This window comes from Scardinius erythrophthalmus, assembly GCF_964197995.2.
Source record: "Scardinius erythrophthalmus genome assembly, chromosome: 6".
Lineage (NCBI taxonomy): Eukaryota > Metazoa > Chordata > Actinopteri > Cypriniformes > Leuciscidae > Scardinius > Scardinius erythrophthalmus.
Window position 1 is genome coordinate 14,350,492 of NC_138226.1, and position 16,259 is coordinate 14,366,750.

At 37.6% G+C, this 16,259-nt stretch overlaps 1 protein-coding gene across 8 annotated transcripts in view; it reads right to left on the reverse strand.

The window, feature by feature from the left end:
* usp9 (ubiquitin specific peptidase 9) overlaps positions 1-16,259 on the reverse strand; it is a 50,810-nt gene that overhangs the window by 22,181 nt on the left and 12,370 nt on the right. For 4 of the 8 annotated variants that reach the window (XM_081368207.1, XM_081368206.1, XM_081368203.1 and 1 more), the window contains exons 3-21: positions 11,368-11,513; positions 11,093-11,172; positions 10,785-10,897; positions 10,059-10,277; positions 9,626-9,741; positions 9,273-9,524; positions 9,049-9,187; positions 8,692-8,844; positions 8,241-8,345; positions 7,848-8,054; positions 5,970-6,106; positions 5,732-5,770; positions 4,971-5,104; positions 4,741-4,828; positions 3,878-4,220; positions 2,724-2,819; positions 2,416-2,627; positions 2,074-2,314; positions 1,780-1,929 (exon numbers count right to left, since the gene is read on the reverse strand). In XM_081368207.1, coding sequence (XP_081224333.1) covers positions 1,780-1,929; positions 2,074-2,314; positions 2,416-2,627; positions 2,724-2,819; positions 3,878-4,220; positions 4,741-4,828; positions 4,971-5,104; positions 5,732-5,770; positions 5,970-6,106; positions 7,848-8,054; positions 8,241-8,345; positions 8,692-8,844; positions 9,049-9,187; positions 9,273-9,524; positions 9,626-9,741; positions 10,059-10,277; positions 10,785-10,897; positions 11,093-11,172; positions 11,368-11,513 — 2,970 coding nt within the window. The remainder of the gene's footprint in view (positions 1-1,779; positions 1,930-2,073; positions 2,315-2,415; positions 2,628-2,723; positions 2,820-3,877; positions 4,221-4,740; positions 4,829-4,970; positions 5,105-5,731; positions 5,771-5,969; positions 6,107-7,847; positions 8,055-8,240; positions 8,346-8,691; positions 8,845-9,048; positions 9,188-9,272; positions 9,525-9,625; positions 9,742-10,058; positions 10,278-10,784; positions 10,898-11,092; positions 11,173-11,367; positions 11,514-16,259) is intronic. The other 4 variants (XM_081368208.1, XM_081368205.1, XM_081368204.1 and 1 more) reach the window with 1 other exon arrangement.

Below are 16,259 nucleotides of genomic sequence, written 5' to 3' on the forward strand. Positions count from 1 at the left end.
GTCTGAACCGAGGTATGAACCGAACCGTGACTTCTGTGTACCGTTCCACCCCTAATATGTATGGACCTTAGAGCAGAGTCCTGCAACGGGTCGGGTACCCGCATAAAAGTGGCTAAAACGGGTGGATTGTGACATTCCTAAAATTCACGGGCGGGGATGCGGGCGGATAATGAACTCCTTGCGGGCGGGTAGCGGATGAAAAATATGTGCAATATTTGTATGTCTAAATTACCATTACACATACGCAAATATGTGTTTTAGTCAGGCCATCCTTAAAAATATTCTTGTTTGCCGTAACCCGACCGACCTTGTCAATTTAGGACTGACCCAATTATTTTTTCCCCCCTTTTTAGTCCGACAGACTTGCCGGTTGTAAACTTGTGTTAAGACCGACCGATTTTTTTTTTACTCTTCAAACAACTAATACAAATGCAATAAAATTATATTAATTATATTTTAGTAAGTATTGTGTATATAAATTGCCAATATATAGGCCTACATACAAACATATACGGTCTTTCTTTTAAATAAAAACCAGTGGCGTCATCTATGATTATAAGGGCTGTAGGCTATATGCGAAATGAAACCGAAATCATGACACTCAGGGCCACGAACCTACAATTAAAACTTTCACAGAGATCTCAAACAGGCATTAAAAATACCAAATATTAAGAATTGGCATATCAAGCAAAATAATATTCGATGATTGATCGAAAATCGTATCTCTCCCTCCACATGCTCACCGGCAATGCTCCGACATTAAATTTCTCTGTACTGTATTGTATGTGTTGTAGCCCTGTCATTAAAAACGATTTAGTTTCATATTCATGTTTAAATAAAATAATATTTTTTTAAAATTTCATGTTGATTATGAAAAGTGAAAAGCATGAATAAGATAAGATGATCCCGAATATCAGGAGACAAATGCAGTGGGCAGACATGATTTTGACCATTTCATTAAGTTTGTTTTTGTAGAAAACCTTTCTTTAAAGTGAATTTCGTTTCGTATTAATTGTATCTTAATTTTAATCAATGTTTCATCAACCAATTTCCTGGATTTAATAAATAAGAGGTAAATATAGCAGGCAATCTCGACACGGAGGCGCGGGGGCATGAACTTGAGGCTCGTCTCTTAGCCTAAATGAACCGAAACTCAGCGTAAGCTACTTGCCTCACAGACCTGAGAAATAGAAAGCATGAAATGTTTACTTTTAAACAAAACAATTCAAAATAAAAGAAAACAGACTGCTCTCTGCTTATGCAATCCGTATGAAATGTGAATTTTTCTCTGGCGCGTTCACTAGGCTACTGCGAAGATCGCGAGTCAGTCAGCATCGTCAACTTCAACTTTGACACAGAAAACACTTGTTTATTAATAAAAAATTGAAATGTCTCCTTGATATATTTGACATATTAATAATCATTACTTTTCCCAGTTCTTTGTGACAGCTTTTAGGTGCGTTATTGGCAGCGCATTACATTTACATGTTACATGAACGCGTCCCCACCGCTCAATAGATTTTAGCTTGTGTGTGATTTATCGCGGGCGCAGGTCGGGTAACGGGCCAAATATTAATCTATCTATCTATAACCTATGACTGTCAAAGACAGCTTGATACTTTGGATGATAAAATGTGTTAGGAGGAAACACATTCCATTTTTCACCATGTCAGTAACCTAGTAATTTAAGTCACTGCGCTCCCCTTTCAATGTGTAAAAATTACCCTAACACAATAGACACTTTGGCTCAATTATGTGCCTGAATGGCATGATGCTCACCACGCCAGGAAGACAGCTCTCCACTTCAGGGTTTGGCCCATCACTGTAGTGATTTCCATGGTTTCCAGGGGAGCCAGTGGAGGAGTCTGAGGAGCTGTCTGGACTGGAAGGCATATTGGCGCTGACCTGGGTGAGCTTGGCTGTAATGAGCTGGAAGAGAGGGAATGAAAAAGTACTCTTGTAAAATATAACAACAGATCATGTTCACACATGCTGTTAAATTTAAGGCAACGGTTATGTGTGTGAAATTCCTTATTGTGTAAATTGAGAAAAAACAGCCAAGCAAATGCCTACAGTTTTGTCTTTGAGGTTTAGCTGCCCAATTAGCTTCCTGTCATCTGCTGGGTCTATGATCTCTCCGCCGATGAAAAGTTCAATCTTGGTGTGCGTGCTGTTGGCCTTTATTCGGTTCAGAATGCAGCGTCGCACAGAACCAATTGTGTCATTGGTATGCGACCAAATATCCAGATCATCAACCTGTCGGCCTTGATTTGGGAAACGCACAACTAGTGTAATATGCTTTCCTCTGAAAGCCCTTAAAGGAAGAGTTTGAGAGAGTTTGTTAGAATCTGGTCATCACAGCAAAGCAAAAATAACTATTTAAACTAAATTTATGACAGGGTTGATTGGGTCTACCTAGACATGGGCAGGATGGTCCTCTCTTCATGGTAGTCACTGTCACATTCGGTTATATACTCCCTGAGCACAGTCAGTACTCTCACCATGCGGATGGCCTCTTGTCTGGCACAGTTAATGCTGTCTTTATCTCCGTCCAGCACACACAGGGTGTCATAGGACGCTTTGAGCCGGTCAAAGCAAGACTGAATAAAATCCTCATGGATCTCTACCTGCAAACAGTCATGTGACACATTTTAAAAACAAGCTCAAGAGAAACGCAACATTTATTACACCAAGTGATATGCATCTCCATTAAAAACTATTACCTGATTGGCTTGTAATTTTGGTCCAAGGTTTGTATAAATCTCTTTAAGCAAGTCAATTGCTCTGCTAGCAATATCATCACTTCCTTGAATCACAACCTGTCAATACAAAAAGGAAGACGAGAGATTGTTTGAGCTCAGAGAGACATTTAGGGTGTTTCTCAAAACCAAGAATGCAAAGAACAGACTTGTGTTCTTGGGGAGAACGCTCTTGCTAGTTGTTCTTGGAAGAATGAACTCACAAGGTGACGAGCACACAGAACGCTGCTGACAGTTTGAGACAATGTGTTCTTGCTGGTATTGCGCAATAATACCCCCGCACAGACTGCCGTCTGCAGTACCCAGACATAACGAGAATTATTGACGCTAACAGCCAGGCTTTATCGCCCAAGCCTACCCTCAGCTCAAGGGATTACTCTACAACTGTACACTACAATGTAATGTATATTCATAACAATAAAGCTACGCTTATGGAGATTCTCACCTCCGAAAACGTTTGAGCACATTTTCGATTCACCATAAATTTCCGTAAAAATGCCAATATTTGAAATCTACACAGTTGATTTCTCGCATTAAATGTTCTCAGAAGTGAATTTAGTGATGAAATAGCGTACAAAATTGTAGAAAAACGACTTGCTGTATTGACCTGCCTCTCTTTCCTCAAATGCCGAAATGAATGCTGGGATATTTCTGCCATCAAGTTCACACAAGTTACCAACCTATGCATCCTCGGTAAAATGGGCGTCAAGAACACTTCCGGGATTTTTAACCGTTCTTGCCAAAATGCAAACTTGTGTATTGGGACAGTACTTGGGCAGCGACTGATGACGTTTCACAAGTCCACAAGAACACAAGTACAGACAAGAACGCATATTGAGAAACGGCCTTAGTATTTGGCTAAATTTCATTTAGTTTTAAAATACTAGCAAAATTAGCATTGTTCCCCTGTTGACATTACAATAAAATATACAATTCTGATAACCATTTACAAACCCAAATGTTTCATTTAAGGGCTTTTTTCCAACTTTGCTTCTTGCCATTTACAATACAGTGACATATTTCAAAATTACCAAGAGACTAAAGATGAAGACATTTTAGGCAGGTAATATCCCAGAACAAGCAGCTCTGAACATACCCATGAAGATCCAACAGCTTACCCTCCACAGGTAATCCAGCCCTATCAGCTCCAAGTCATCCATCATGTACGCCCGGCGTTTTGCCACTAGTTTGCCCTCCCTGCAGTTGACTGCCTTGAAGAATCGTTCAAAGCATTTCATTCCGTTCTCTGTCAGCAGTGAAGGGTCGAGCTGCAGCACATTGTTCTCAAAGAAGTCCTTGTTGATGTCGGGGTCAAGGTCGGGCTCGTCCCCCATGAGTTTGGAGTACCATTTGAAGCAGGCCTCCCGATCACACAAGAACACTGCATTCTCTGCCAGGCACTTCCAGATCTGCTTAGCCTGAGGTGCGCAGAGCCAGAGCTGCCCATCTTTCAGTAAGAACCTGAAGGATGAGGGTATTTAGTGATTTGTTAAGAGTCTATAGAGAGTCTAAGAACTGTACGTTTTCATAATAGACCTTGTGGTGCTGACCAAATTCATTTGATGACAAAGTTTGATTGGTGTGAAATCAGTTTCCCTGACCTCAGGTGCACACCAAGAAACTGTCTGTTCCTTGGTGTACAAAAATCTTGACATTTATGAAAAATAATTTGATTTTAATAATACAATAGCCTAGTACACAAAGACCATTTCTGTGTGCGTTTAGTTTTGGTAATTGAATCAAAGGGATGAAAAAACAAGTAAAAATGTGAGGTGAAAAACACATTCCATTTCTAGCACCTTCATTACCTAGCTACAGTGATAAACAGTTTATTCTAGTAGACACTGTGATACTCAGGTTCATGAGAAAACGAGTAACGCTCCGAGTCCAATAATAATGTGAAAAGAGAAAGGGATGGAATAGAATATGGGTTCTGCAATCTATACAGCATATAGAAAGGCTGCTTGTAAAGTATAAATACCTCAAGAAATTAAGCCGTTCCTGGACCTCCTGAACATGACTATACCGACTTCCTGGCCTAACAGTCTGAGGATCAAAGTCTGTGTGCTCTGATAAAACATATAAAAGTTAGCATCAACAAATGTTTAACATCGTGGGCATAAACCTGAACAAAAACAAATGTTTTAATGAATAAATTATGAATAGGTATGTGCAAAACAAACCAACAACATATTGTCAAGACTCACAAACCTTTTGAGAACTGCCTCATATTCTCCATGTATGCAGACAGGTTCTCTGCTACAAGAGTGACCAGTGCATGGTTGTGCTGCAGTTGGTTGATTAAGTCATGTCGATAGAAGACATGTGGGCTCCGCTGCGTTTGACTGTAAAGAAAGAAAAACGCATTAAACATAACTGAATTAAATTTCCTTCACATTAATTATTTTTAATGTCCATTATATTGCAATTTATTCATCTAAATCGTATGACAATGGGCTTTTTAGGTATATAGAAACAGACTATTTCCTTGTCCTTAATTGAAAGCTTAAATTTACATAAGAGAAGCAATATCCCGAGACATCAAAGCAAAGGCAGAAAGAGAATTTGTCGTCATATAAAACTCATTGCATAAGGTGTTGGAAAGTATTGGAAAATGTGAGTTCAGCCTTCCTCTGCAATTTTATTTTTCTCCAACGGACTCACATGTTTAAAGCATCCCAAAGGAAGAGTGCACTAGATCCAAACCTTGTCCATATACCAAGAGTATGCATTTGTAAGTTTATGAAATGTAACCCACAGAAGCACTCTTACTGTAAGAAGCTTTATACACATGAATCTTGTCCATGGACACTGATTGGTGATTAGATTAGATGGTGCAGAAGACACCAAGCAAATTACTCATTTACTGAAATTCAAAAGCAAACTTAAGCTTTAAAATTAGTTATAATAGTAATAATAATAATAATAATAATAATAATGATAATATTTCCCAAAATTAACTGTCCACTTACCCCTCTAAGCTCTTTAGTAAGTTAATAGGTATTTTCTTTCTGAAAAACAACAGGGATGTGTACGATACATTTGCTATATTTACATGCTCTTCCTAAAATGTGTGGTTGAATTTCATGAAAATACTCCTTGAATATGAGTAAATAACACCAAAAATATATTTGTCCACTTATTTTTTTTGCACTAAAACAAGCATCAATGCTATTGATGGTTAAATTTGGTTGAGACCAATTGTATTACCTTAAATTCTGGGGGGCTTCTCCAAAGAGGCTACAGATCTCCCGTATTTGCTTCAGTGCAGGAATCACCCATTTGTCATTAGTTCTTAATTCTTCTATGAATCTGTCTATCCACTGCATCTTCTGTGTGTCCCTGTCCTACAGCAGATGAAAAGCACTGTTTTTAATTTAACATTCTCAACCGTTTACATCATATCAAAATGAATATTGTTTTGGTACATGTAAGTACATTTACCATTTACATACATTTACAAGTAAATTAAGTACATTTTCCATATCAGGGTACCCCCAGGATCCTCCAACTTAAATTCAAGGCTTTTTAAGACCTTTTTAATACCATTTCAAATGAAATTCAATGCCAACTTCGTACCAATTCCGACAGAAGTATGAGGGGAAAATGTCAAATCTGTATACATTTTAAACCCTAAAAAATAATTATGTACAAGTAGACTATTTGAATTAAATAAAACATTTTATTTGAATTATCAGTCATATTTAATACATACGTGGCAGCGTTGTAGCGTGCACGTGTGTAGGCCAATGTTAATTTTGGCAGCCATTTTTGATTTAGTCTTACTCTTCATCTTCAGACGAAAATGCTTATTGGTCAGTCACATTTGAGTCATTCTGCCTTTCATAGTTTTAGTTGACGAAATGTGTTTGCATTTTTTGTCAACTTTTAGTCATTACTTTTAGTCAAACTGCAGTTACTTTAATTTTGGTAACTATTTTATATGTAGTCTTTAGACAGAAAATGTCATAATTATTCTCTCTAGGCCAATTCAATTTAGCTTATGAGAAATTAAAATTAAGCTAACATTGCACTTGTATTAACATTGCACTCTTTAGCAGTAGCACTTGTGCAATTCTACATAGGCCTATCCCTTTTCCTTAGTTCTTCAATTTTTTAGCGTGCTGTACTCTTCCACGACTGCAGTCACATCTTTCCATTAAGGGACAATATTTGCCATATTATTTGCCAATCAAATAATATTTGATTTTTCCATTTCATTTTTCACCTTTATAATACTTTTAAAAATAAATAATGCTTTGAATAAAACAATGTTCAATAAATATTCAATGTTAAAAAACGTTTAATATTAATACAAATATGATATTAAAATCGCCAGTAGGTGGCGGTAACTCATTGTCTTTGTCAAAGCCACAGATTTTGTTGCAAAATAGAGCAATAAGCCTGTTTAAAATTTAGTACATCACTTAATGTTACCCTTTTTTTTTTTTTTTTACTGTTGTATAAAATCAATGTCACATTTGAAATCGTGTGGATAGTTGGGAAACATTGCATTCTTGCTCGCATAATGATCAACATTAAAAACACTGCTGTATATCAGCCTGCATTTTGATCGCAGATTTAGTCGCACAAACAGCACAAGCGGCTCGTGACAGATATTCTCAAATGAAGATCGCTGAACTCCAGCTTGTCTGTGTTTTCAGATCATCCGCGCTTCTTCAACAATGTAGAGAGAGCGCGCGTGGATGGTTGTGGCCAGATACTACTGAAAAGACCGGGTAGAAAACATGCTCTTTTAACAGAAAAGCTCTGATTAGTAACCATCGTAACGGGTGCGCGCGCTTTCGCGCGTTCTTCTATGACGTGAAGCGCGAGGTGCACTCAACGTTACGCGACTAATTTTTAATAAGTCTACATTAGTAACAACAGCTAATTTTGTTACGGTATGAATTTAATCATAGAAAAGGCAAAAAAAAAAATTAAGACCTTTGTAACGAAATTCAAGACTTGTATACCAAATTCAAGGCTTTTAAGGCCTTAATTTGAGATGATCAAATTTAAGACTTTTTCAATGCTTTTAAGACCCCGCGGGTACCCTGCATATTTAACCAAGGTTGATAATGGTACCTGGGAGCAGCTATAGTCCAAAATCTTGATATGAGCACTAAGGGCCTGGTCCATGATATCCACAGGGACATCATCACTATGGGCCAAATTCCACAGCAGATTGAGCACTTTGTGAGCCATCACACCATCCTTGTCATCCTCTGCCAGCCGACGAATCAATTCCAGTAACTTCTCTCTCTGCTTTTTACTTGCATTAGTCCAGCTCTCCTATAAACCATAAAATTATTCCTTTGAAGACAGAGATTCTGTAATCTGTGGGAATGCTAGCTAGGCACACATAGACATGCTGAGTCCTAATGAAAAGTCTATGTATGACCAACGTATGGTCTCTACATTAATAAAAAAATAAATAATTATGTCTAAAACTGCAATCGCCAGTTCATTATAAATAACCTTGAAACAGTCGAAGAGATGGTCCAGCTGTTCAGGTGAAAAATCCCACGCCAGCTTTGCAAGGAGATCATGAACATTCTTGACAATAGCCTCATGTTTCCCAGCCTGAGGATATAAATACCATTATCACAAATCACAAAACCTCTTTGAATGACAGTTTGGCTAAAAAAGCTTTACTAATAAAGCATACATTTAAAAAAAACTGCCAAATGTAACGCGTTAATAAATATATAATTTCATTATATTTACAGATTAATGTTTTGTTTTGATTGGTAATATAATAGACATTGTATGGCTATGTATGAATGTCATCAATGTTCTTAAAGGTAAAGGTAATTATTGGAAACAATGAGTTAAAGGGATTTTTTTATATATTTAAAAGCAAATTTAAGAAGAATGTAAGATCATAAAATATACATTAATCACACAGGAACTTGAGGTTGTCTCTCACCTGAGCGGCCCAGATGTTGTCCAGGTCCTGAAGCGTTAGGGCCTTTTCTTTGATGACGAATCGAAGGATCTTCTCCAGTTTCTCCACATACTGTGGCTGATGAAGGCTGTCTCGCAGCACAATAGACAAAATGTTGTTCTGCTGAATCCATTCCTGCGAGAAATAAAATACATGTTCATCTAATGTTACGATACAGATTAGAAACAAAAATGTATTTCGACTGCCTTAAAGACCTTTATATATCTTAATGACAAGTTTCGTTTGCTCAGTATATTCAATGATAATGACCAAATAATTTGCCTGACAAGGCTCATAACATTCTCCGGTTCAATCGTTAAGTACTGCAGCATGACTTACTGCCATGCGCTCTGCTGTCAGCCATTCCTCTTCTTCAGGATTGCCATGACGATGCGTGTAGTAGGAAACACTTGAAATCACCTTGTTTACTTCATTTAGTGCATTCATTTTGCCATTAAAAGAAGAAATCTGCAATAACCTGTAACACAAAAGGTTAATGATTAAGAACAACCATTTAACGTACTGACTAAACTGAAACTGGTTTAAGCCAATGTTCAGCTCACCTAAGAATCATTTTTAACCTAAATATCTCTAAATTCTTCACGGTTTCCTCTTGTCCTGGTACTCGAGAAGCCAGGTTCTTCAAAGATTTGATTATCATAGACAGGGCATCGTTTTTGGCTTCATTCTTTGCTTCCTTTTTCAATTCCTCATCCGTGAGGTTTTCAAGAAACTGGGGAACCATTTCTATGATGGAAAGGAAGTACTTCTTCACTGTGTGCAAAGTGAGAAACTCATAGCACTGTCCAAAAGGCCTGCAAAAAAAAAAAAAAAAAAAAAAAGACATTAATCAAACCTTACTACAATAAATTCCAGCTTTCCAGCAAACTGGTCCAATATGTTTGATAGTTCTTACTTAATGAGTGCAGCAATAATCTGAACATTCAGAGCTTGGCCGCTCATGAATCGATCATGCAGAATTTGAAACCCGTTTAAGGTGCCGAATTTGTTTATTAAATCCACCAACCAGCCCTGCAGGAAACAAATAAACAGGAAGTTGTCACTGAATAGACCAATACAGGATAAAACATTTAAAATTAAAGCTAAAGACAGACTGATAAACAGGTAACTGATGCTTAAAAAGTCCACCAAATTAAAATACACGTTAAAAAATGTATAGGAATGCATAAGAAAAAAAGGGTATTTTTTAGGTGCTGTGTGAATAGTCTCCATTTCTTTTTAAGTTTAACCATTTCAAAAAACTAATTCAATAATTCATAAATTGAAGGTTTCATAAAGGTCCAAAAGATTAATCTTAAATTTCTCCAGTGGCACAAACACACTCTCACCTTGGGAGAGCGAGGGTCAGGTGGACGGGCAAACAGCTCATCCTCAGCTAGCTGAACCCCAGCAGGCACCGTCTCAGAGGGCCGGGTACCATTGTAGATGTGGAACTTACAGTGGGGGTTGGTGGCCATTGCCAAGAGTTCTAGAAGAGGGAACCAGTCCTGAGATAGCTTGGTCACACACAGCTCCACCAGTCGGTGGGCGTTATTAATGATGCACCGCTGTCGAAAGAATGAGACAGAACATGTCAGGCCAGAAATGTACCCCTAGAAGTGTTGAGTATGTTCTGGCTTTAAAATACACTAAAATGCAAATGTAGTTGAAGCACTTTGATTTACAGTGAGTGGGAAGTCTTTAAATGCAAAAACATGATCTATATTTGCAGTGCCATTGAGGCTGATCCTAGAGCAGCCATTAAGGAGCGAAAACAAGCCTTATACGAGAGCGATGACTCAGAGCTATGTCCTAATACTGCCTCTGTTTTACTGAAAGGAGCTCTTTGATCAAAGCTTTGGCATTTCAATCAAACAGCCAAATAAGATGAAGGCAACCAAAATAACATTATGTTTCTTCACAGCCACCCAAATAAGTAATCAATTCTTGAGAGGACAGACCTGACAGCAAAATGGTTAGTAAAACGCTTTAATGTGTAAACAAAAAGACGAAATGTGTTTCTGAAATGGGAGGCATGATTAAAATGCCACCATCAAGCAGGTTGCAGGACTTACATGGATCTCAAATTTCCATCCACTAACAGCCTCATCTGTCAGTATTTTCGTAAAGGATATTGTCAAGCCATCTCTGAAAAACCTCTGGCATGCTTCACACTTGACATCAAGTCCTGGAGATAGAAATAAAAGAAAAACCTATCAGAGGCTGACATTTAATGAGGCTGAATAATTCCTTTGAGAGCAAAAGTGAAAGCTTAAGATTATGCAGATAAAGGTAATACAGCTTCTGCTACTGAGTAGCAAAAAAACTAATGAATAAAGAAAGAATATCAAATGACAAAAAATAGCTAAAAATAAAGCATTACCTTTTTTACAAAGATCTATAGCAGCTTCAAGAAGAACTTCTAATTCACCCTTTGGCAAAACTGGAACGACCCAGCGAGGTCTGTACATAAAAAACAACAACAGCATAATTAGTCGACTTAATACATAACTGATAAGACACAGATGTGCAATCTCTCTATCAATGGATAATAGCCTAAATAAATAAACTTCATATCAACATCCTTATCGTTCATCTCCAGTGCTCCTGATTCAATTATACACAGAATTTGACCAAATGTAGAATAAGAGCCCAAACCTGTTGATCATGTCATCCAGCTTGGCCAGTTCAGCGTGAGGGAAAGCTGGCTCCTCCTCCTCCAGGGGAGTGGGACAGTCCCCCTGACCCTGCTCATCTGGAGGGCTCACTGGGGAGTTCTCGTTTGATGAGTTGGGAGAGGATGTCTGCAATGCAAACAGTTCAGAGGTTGAGGAAGTGCACGACTCAGATACAAAGATAACATTCTGGGTCATTACTACAAACTTGGAGAGCACTATTAAGTGGCCTCATTAAACAAAGTTTGCCACACAGGCTGTAAAAGATGACGCGGAACTATGCTCGTAACACTTGTTTTCTGTAATGCTTTGCATTTACCAGTATAACCACGTAGGGTGGTTTTATCAACCTGGATTTGATTAAACCATTAATTGTATGCAATGAAATTATAGGCTTTGCCACAAAGATACACAACAATTCAGTTCAAAAGTTTGGGATTAGCAAGATTTTAAATTAATAATAATTCATTCATCTTGCAAGGATGCATAAAATTGATTAAAAGTGACAGTAAACCAACCATTTATAGAGCACCAAATCAGCATATTAGAATGATTTCTGAAGGATCATGTGACACTGAAGACTGAAGTCATGCTTACTAAAAATCAGCTTTGCCATAAATGAAAAGTTATTACATTACACAAAATTTCTATTTCCACTGTATTTTTGATCAAATAAATGCAGCATAAGAGAAAACATTTTTAAAAATTTTACCAACTCAACTTTGGAACGTCTAGCATCAGATCTGCATGATTCCAGATAAATTGAGAATTTTGTTTAAAATAGAGATCATGATTCTGAATAGACAACTAAACAAAGTTACATATACTTTACTAGAGGTGAAGTATAAGTCAAAGACTTCCCTTGTTTCATTACTGGATGAAGCAGTGTTTTTGAATAAATCTTTTGAATGAATGATTCAATAACAAACCAATTTAAAGGACAAATCAAGTGAAAAATGAACCTGGGGTTAAAGGTGGTATCAGTGATTTCAGGCCCAAAAATATTTTTATCACATTCATCTAATCTTTCCTCACGATCCGCTAGCTGCCCGCCCCATAAGCATGCCGTCAAAAAAAACGCGTCTCTGTAGGCAGCCTAGGCTCTGAGATCTGCACACAAAAACAAATGGTTTAGCCGAACACTCAAAACCAAAACAAATAGTGTTCCAACCAATCACTGACAGGGGGAGGGTGTTGTGAGGTTTTGAGCCAGCTTTTTCTTCAGCTCTGACTTCGCGTGCAGCCGTGCACGAGCACAAAACCTCACAACACCCTCCCCCTGTCGGTGATTGGTTGGAACACTATTTGTTTTGGTTTTGAGTGTTTGGCTAAACCATTTGTTTTTGTGTGCAGATCTCAGAGCCTAGGCTGCCTACAGAGACGCGTTTTTTTAACGGCATGCTTATGGGGCGGGCAGCTAGCGGATCGTTAGGAAAGATTAGATGAATGTGATAAAAATATTTTTGGGCCTGAAATCACTGATACCACCTTTAATTAACACATGGTTACCGAGTCGATCGTTCCCTGCGATGTGTTTTCATGAAAATCGAATGTAAAGAGTTTTATCTTTAAAAACAGATTAGCTCATAACAGTAGTATATTGGGCACAGAGTAAGTAAAAATAAATCGCTAGTTAATACCACTAACAAGGCTCAAAATAGCCTCACACTAACACGGTAACATAATAAGGGTCCTTACATACAAACCGAAGCATTGAGAACTTTGTAAGTGTACAGACAGTTTAATAAGAAGATACTTTATAAAGACAGTACATTACGCGTTGACATGCAGGATCCATCTTGGAAAACAGTCTCGACTAATAGAGCCACGAACGCCGTGCTACGTTAGATTTCACAAACGTAATTCCTATCGACCAGCTATCCTATCGACGGCGTTCGTGGCTCGATTAGTCGAGACTGTTTTTTAACCCCAGGTTCATTTTTCACTTGATTTGTCCTTTAAGTCACTTGTTGCCAGCTAATGGTGTTACAATGTAATTTATACAATATTACAATCTGTATTTGAAATGTCAAGTTACATAAAAAAAAAAAGATTGATCGCTAACATAGATATCAGTGTTTATCTCAAACTAAAAACTTCTATTGTAACAGAAATTATGATAATGTGTGGGTGAAAAGACCTGTATTTATTCCTATGATAACTGCTTTCTCAGTAAGTGACAGCGCAAATGTAGATTTGAATATTGATGTGACTGTCCAAGGTTTAATAGACATCCGAATCGTTGTCATTTAGCAATAAGATTGTGTGGGTTTTTTAATCGTGACTGCAATCTTTTAACGATTAATCGTGCAGCTCTAGTTAGCATAAAGACTATTCATGGCAAATAAATGATGGTCAATGGTAAATAAATTAAACATAAGTGTAAAATAATTTACTTTTAATTTTTTTGGTATTTTGAGATTTAAAAAAATCTAGAAGATTTCCTTTTAACACTTTGTGGTTTAAGTGAAAGTAAAAAAACGAAAGCCACACTCGTCCCGGCGCCATGGCCGGGCATTGGGGGGGAACGAGCATGTCTCCTAGGGGTGGGGGAAAAAATCGATTCTTAGATGAATCGCGATTCGGGACGTGGACGATTCTGAATCGATTCACAAATGTCAAAAATCGATTTTCAAAAAAAAAAAAAAAAATTCTAATAACGTAACATTGACGGAACGCAAAAGGCGGAACTCTGAAGCGGACGTGCACGTGCGCGGACAGTCTGTGGCGTGCACATAACAGAGACGCGCACATAACGGACGCATGATGGCTGAGCGCCAAATGTGCAATGCCAGTCACAAAAAGTTACATTTTGACTAAGTTACTCTCTGCAGATGTTCATTCACTTTCTTTGTATAAGCTGTTTTTGATTGTGGTATGCTGCAAACATTTCAAGTCATAACTCTTTATTATTTAGTTGTGTACTATAAGTCAAGAGCGACTTTGTATGTTAGCCTACTAATTATTCAGAATATGCATAAGTCCACAAGCATTATATGTTATGATAGCTTCTGGTACATAATTATATATTTTTGAACGAAAACTGTTTGTGAATTTGCTACAGCAAAATGTTTTTTTTTTTGTATGAAGGATTATATTGCTCATTGGAAATAACAAGAGGATGTTGGTTAGAAGTCTATTATTAAATGCTGCTACTATGCTAGAGATTCAGAATATGTTGAAGTTTGTATTAATTTACTACAAGTATGCTGCTAGTACAAGCACACATTTATTTTCCTGTTGGTTCTCAGCAATGTTGGGACATATGCTGGCAAATGTAACCTTACAGTTGACTTGCCAAATCACTTCCATTTGTTTTATTAATAAAATTAATATAGGAAGTATTGGAAGTAAGTTCGTTATGGGTCATCATAAATACTTTGCTTTAAAAGTACCAAGTAAAAACATTTTTTTAATGTTTTTGATAAAAGGCACTTCCCTGAGAATTGAACTTAATAAATGTGAAAAAGACACTTTAATGTCTGTCATTATGTTTGTCATTCTGTATAGCAAAGCAGATGAGAGTAGATCATGATCAGAAACCTGATTAGAAATCATTATGAATAAAATCGAATTGTTTTGAATCGAAAATCTTTTTGAATCGAAAATCGATTTTGAATCGAATCGTGGCCTCAAGAATAGGAATCGAATCGAATCGTGAGATGGTAAAAGATTCCCACCCCTAATGTCTCCCTTCACCAACTTCACGTCCTTGCTCGTTTGAACAATTTTTTCTTAATCAATAGGCTACTGTTATCAAAAGTTATCGTTTTGTATATACATAACTCCTGAATAAAAATAAAAATGTGTTTGTTCTGATTTTTTAAAGACTAATTAATGAGCCTGTTTGTTGATAATGAGCGGGAAAGCAGGTGAGAAGCGGTCTTATTTAGAGAGTCATTGAGTCATTCATTCAAACTGCTGATTCATTAAGAATGAGGCAATTGTTTATGAATGGGTTCTGAATAGCTCATTGAATCTTTGGCTCAACCGATTCGTTCAAAACGCTGAATCATTCTGTAATGAAAACACGGTTGAGTGTTTTGGTGAGACAAAATGGTTTAGCTGATTTTCACAGCTAAAATGGAACAAAAACAGTCAATATTTAGTCTAAAATGTAAGTGACTTAATATGAATTACTTATTGAACTGTCATATGAAATCGGACACCTGTCTATCAGCTAGAATTCTGACCCTAAAAGACCTGTTAGTCTGCCTTTAAAATGTCCACCTCCACTCCATTTATAATCCTAAATTAGATGCACCTGTTTGAGGTTGTTAGCTGCATAAAGACACCTGTCCACCCCATACAATCAGTAAGAATCCAACTACTAACATGGCAAAGACCAAAGAGCTGTCCAAAGACACTACAGACAAAATTGTATACCTCCACAAGGCTGGAAAGGGCTATGGGGAAATTGCCAAGCAGCTTGGTGAAAAAAGGTCCACTGTTGGAGCAATCATTAGAAAATGAGAGAAGCTAAACATGACTGTCAATCTCCCTCGGACTGGGGCTCCATGCAAGATCTCACCTCGTGGGGTCTCAATGATCCTAGGAAAGGTGAGAAATCAGCCCAGAACTACATGGGAGGAGCTGGTCAATGACCTGAAAAGAGCTGGGACCACCGTTCCCAAGGTTACTGTTGGTAATACACTAACACGTCATGGCTTGAAATCATGCATGGCACGGAAGGTTCGCCAATGACCATTTGGATGATCCAGAGGAGTCATGGGAGAAAGTCATGTGGTCAGATGAGACCAAAATAGAACTTTTTGGTCATAATTACACTAAACGTGTTTGGAGGAAGAAGAATGATGAGTACCATCCCAAGAACACCATCCCTACTGTGAAGCATGGGGGTGGTAGCATCATGCT